Consider the following 5000-nt stretch of genomic DNA (forward strand, 5'->3'; position numbering starts at 1 on the left):
GCACATCCTCTCTGTGTGCACCGTGCACATCCTCTCTGTGCACCGTGCACATCCTCTCTGTGCACCGTGCACATCCTCTCTGTGCACCGTGCACATCCTCTCTGTCGGGTGGAAACCTCATACGTCTAAAACTGTTACTTTTCAGACGATATGTTCATGAGAGCATGTTTATTCATTGACACATCCTGTGCCCCCCCCCCCCTCCCTACAGCCTCCAGATATGTCAGTAAGGTGGCCCCTAAGGTTCAGATGGATTACTCAGCTGAGTACGATGGCCCCTCCATGAAGACGATGGTCCCTGGGCCACGGTCACAGGTAACACGCGCGCACACGCACACACACACACACACACACACACACACACACACACACACACACACACACACACACACACACACACACACACACACACACACACACACACACACACACACACACACACGCTCGATACTGTACATTTGCCTTTCAAGGTTGATCTTAATTAGAAACTCAAAACTGTCTCTCTGTCTGTCTGTCTGTCTGTCTGTCTGTCTGTCTGTCTGTCTGTCTGTCTGTCTGTCTGTCTGTCTGTCTGTCTCTCTCTCTCTGCATTTAACTCCCTCAGGCGCTGACTAAACAACTGGGTGAAATCCAGGTAAGACACAAGAGTGTTTAAATGGACCGGTTTGCATGATGTGTTCATGTTGGTGTTTTATAGTTTTCTATGTTGAGCTCTAGGAGGGACAATGAGTCTTTAGCTGAAGCTGAAAGCAGAGAGTGGAGGTGGAGGTACAGTGTGTTGTCACGCTGCATCATTGTTATTCACAGGATCTGATGGTTTTTATCAGGATTTGAACCCCAGCCAGACTCGTTGTGCTGCCTCAGCTTGTAGAGGCAGCTATAGTAGGGTTTAGCCAGCCAGTGGTGGAATGTAACCAAGTACATTTACTCAAGTACGGTAGTCAGAGGATGACTTCACCCATTTTCAATATAATTGGTCCTCACCAGTGTTGATTTTGACAGCACATTTTTATTTAGTTTTAGTCACATAGTCGACTAAATCTACAGTTGATTTAGTCGATCAAAATGTGTGTTGGTGGTGCCTTGATGGCGTCGTGATGCCTGATTTTACACTTGGCTGCATGCTGAAAATAGCCGATCTACAAGCTCACAACGCGTCGCGCTGCGACGCGTTGTGAGCTTGTAGATCGGCTATTTTCAGAGCGCAACACCCGAGCGCAACCAAACATAAAATGACGTGTCTTTTAGTTCTACTGGATCTCTTCTCCACTAGATCCTCACTAACATTTTAGTCTAGTTTTTATTTGTTGATGAAATTGTCAATATATTTAGCCTTAGTTTTTGTCATCATAGCTTTGTTTTTATTTAGTTTTTATTGAGTTTTCGTCAGTGAAAAAAGGTAGTCAACCAACGTTTTTCGTCATAGTTTTAGTCGACGAAATCAACACTGTTCCTCACTAGTGCTCATGATAAAATGGTAACGAATACATCTACTCTGTCTGCGTCTCAGACGAGGGCTGTGGACACTTCAGAAACCCGCCTACCAGTGACATCATCATTATCATATTTTCTTTTTCAAACAATATGTCACATTTTGTATTTAATTTTTTATTAGCGTGAGAACAATAGCTTCTATTATAGCATGCTAACTTTACAGGAGTAGAAAGCCTGTCGTTTCTATTAGCTTGGATTTTCCATCGATGATGTCACTGGTAGACAGGTTTCTGAGCTGTCCACAGGAGCACGTATATGAAGATAGAATGGTGAAGTCGTTCTTAAGGTACAATTCTGAAGTACTTTTACTTTACTCGAGTATTTCCATTAGTTATATTTTTTTATACTTTATACTCCTACTCCACTACATCCCTGAGGCAAATATTGGACTTTTATTTGTACTCCACTACAATTATTTGAATATACTGTTGACACATTTTGAAACATTTTAGTACTTTTACTTTGGTATTGTATATATTAATGCCAATACGTTTGCACTTTTATGTATCCAAAGTGTGTTTCTTGTAACAGAGTATTTCTACATGGTGGTATTTCTACTTTTACTTAAGTAAAGGAGCAGAGAGTACTGGGTGCAGCTCTCACACAGTGTTGCAGTGGAGATACTGCATGTTTGGCAGCATGTCAGGGTTACACAAGGACAAGGCTGTCCCTTTCCTACAAGTTGCAGCATATTCTGTGCGGTGGTTCTGCAGCCATAAGCTGTGTTTCAACCCATTCAATCCGGGGACGCATCTGTGTCATTTGAGATGTCTTTGGCTATTCAAAAATAGCAGATATACAAGCTCATAGCGTGGCACTCGGTGCCACGCTATGAGCTTGTATATCTGATCATTGTGGGTCTTTGAAAATTGATATTTTTAAAGCGAACATTTTAACTCAAATCTTTGCTTTTGGGGGATTCTACAAATGTCTTCTAAATCCTAACAGTTTTTTGAGTATGTTGCTATAATATCAGTGGTTCTCAAAAATTATATGTATTTGGCCATGGACCCCCATCTCAACATATTTTGTTCCAGGGACCCCCCAGAAGTTGTAACAGAGTTAGAACTGTTCACTTAAAAATATATATATTAAAAGATTTGCACAAAATGTTCACGATTTTTCAAAAATAGTACATCTACAAGCTCACAATGTGTTGCAATGCGAAGCAGTGTATGCCTGCAGATATGCAGTTTTAGCAATTTTTTTTTAAATATTTGAAAAAAGATCTACTTTTGATATGCCCAATAATGTGTCAGGTTGACAGTTTCTTTATAAAACAATAATAAAGTGACTGTTGCATAGTAATTCAAACAGTGTGGCCTAAATGTTCATGTCTTAGCAATAGATTAGATTAGATTAAAGAGTGTTTGAATTGGTCAAACTAACTATAGAATGCATGTTCAGAAGCATCTTCCATAAAACCCCAATGGTCTCGGTCTCAAGGTTAAAGCCTCAATCTGCGATTTCTTCAACGGGAATATAGAACATAGGTTTACGAAAATACCTTCAAAACATCATAATTCTACATATTGTGCTAATTGCTAAGAAACACTCAGTTTCACAAATCACAAATTGAGATTGGCCCACAAAAAACTAATGTTTCTATTTAGCTTTAAACCATGCATACATGACTTAGTCATGTATGCAATAGTTTGCAATAGTATGTAATAGTTTATTACTGTATAAATTACATATATTCAGCAAGTGATAGTAGTTGAGACAGTGTACTCTCTTTTCAGCAAGTACAGTCCTGTGTCTTTGAGAGGGGACAGGCATGTACGACGTGTGTGTGTGTGTGTGTGTGTGTGTGTGTGTGTGTGTGTGTGTGTGTGTGTGTGTGTGTGTGTGTGTGTGTGTGTGTGTGTGTGTGTGTGTGTGTGTGTGTGTGTGTGTGTGTGTGTGTGTGTGAGAGTGTGTGTGAGTGCTTGCGCGCCTGCATGCTTTTTCTTTGATCTATATATTCTTACTTTGCAGGGTACGCTGTTATGTAACAGAACAGAATGTCTGTTTGTGTGCGTGTGTGTGTGTGTGTGTGTGTGTGTGTGTGTGTGTGTGTGTGTGTGTGTGTGTGTGTGTGTGTGTGTGCGCGTGCAGAGGGGGATGTGTAGTATAGTGTAGGCTACATTTGGTGAGCGTTGCAGTGCATTATGGTCATCGTCTGTAGCATTGCAGTGAACCCACACATACAGTCATGTATATATTGTCTCTGTCGGCTGGAAACCTCATACTCGAAACGTGTCGCTTCGCGCCACGTTTCGAGCTTGTAGATCTGCTGCTTTTGATGCTTTTGTGTGACACTGTAGTATGATCAAGTTAGAATATGGATATAAGAGGTTTCTGCCCGACAACACTGATATGTGCATCATGTGTAAATCAGAGCGTTGGTCTGTCTGTTATGTTGAGCCAGTGAAGCAGTGTGAGTTAGAAAGGTGCGCTCAGTAGAGCGCAAACCTTCGCCAGGAGGCATGTCCTCATAATAATACATATAATGTGTGATGAAGCTACATCAAAGTGCGTGCGTGTCTCTCTGCCCCCAGTATCTGCACATTTACGTCAGTGAGGTCAACAGGAAGCCATGTACTGTACCACAACAACCATTATCTGTTATTACATTCAATCCGGGAACGCATGCATCTCTGTCATTTTAGATTTTTTTTTCTATCAAAAAGAACAGATCTGCTATTTTTGAACAATCATGTACATATATATATAATTATTTTTAAAGCGAACATTTGTAACTGTCAAATGTCACAACAAATGTCTTAATTTTTCGGAAAAACTATTGTTTTTTCTATATCAGTGGAGCTCAAACATTTTCTTACAATGACCCCCCAAAATTGTGTTTTTGGCCGCCGATCCCCATCAAAATATGTTGTTCCAGGGACCCCCCATAAGCAAAGATTTTAGTTAAAAACGTTGTTTCAAAAAAATATATGTATTCAAAGATTCGCAAAAATGTTAAAGATTTATCTAAAATAGCAGATCTACAAGCTTATATATCTGCTATTTTTGAATAGCCAAAGTGTAAAATAATGGTTTAAGTGGTTACACAGATGCGTTCCTGGTTTAAATGGGTTATACAGTATCTGTTTCCATTAGGACAAACTAGAAAAAAAGGCCCTTCGGCCATTTGACCCCTTCCTACCTGAAAGCCCCCTCACACCACCATAACCCCCCCCCCCCAGTGGCCATAAACTGGGTCGAAAATTGACTATTTATGCAAATGAACAGGTGCATAAGTAGTCTTAAACATGAGTGATATCATATTTGTGCGAGGTGTGGAGGCACTTGGACTACTGGTCTTCTGTAGGACTCTATACGCACACACAACACGGCTCTCCAATTATAAGATAAGTTCCTGCCCACCACCGTGGAGGTTGTGGGTTCAAATCCACCCCAGTGCATCTGGCTTCGTCGAGCATCTACACGAAACACAATAGAGCATCGCAGTTCCCGCCCACTTCCTGTTTTTTTTGGTGCCGGAAGAAAAAACTCAATGCATT

General features: G+C 40.9%; 2 protein-coding genes across 2 annotated transcripts in view; one reads left to right on the top strand and one right to left on the bottom strand.

The window, feature by feature from the left end:
- The window catches only part of LOC308097978 (stonustoxin subunit beta-like), a gene marked incomplete at both ends in the record, with an annotated part of 149034 nt that overhangs the window by 60261 nt on the left and 83773 nt on the right, over window positions 1–5000 (bottom strand). The gene's annotated exons all lie outside the window — the stretch shown is intronic.
- abat (4-aminobutyrate aminotransferase) overlaps window positions 1–5000 on the top strand; it is a 65285-nt gene that overhangs the window by 39263 nt on the left and 21022 nt on the right. Inside the window, exons 3-4 of the mRNA XM_080446061.1 lie at window positions 212–315; window positions 605–634. Coding sequence (XP_080302187.1) covers window positions 212–315; window positions 605–634 — 134 coding nt within the window. The remainder of the gene's footprint in view (window positions 1–211; window positions 316–604; window positions 635–5000) is intronic.

This window comes from Gymnoscopelus braueri (genome assembly GCF_963280865.1).
Source record: "Gymnoscopelus braueri genome assembly, chromosome: 13".
NCBI lineage: Eukaryota > Metazoa > Chordata > Actinopteri > Myctophiformes > Myctophidae > Gymnoscopelus > Gymnoscopelus braueri.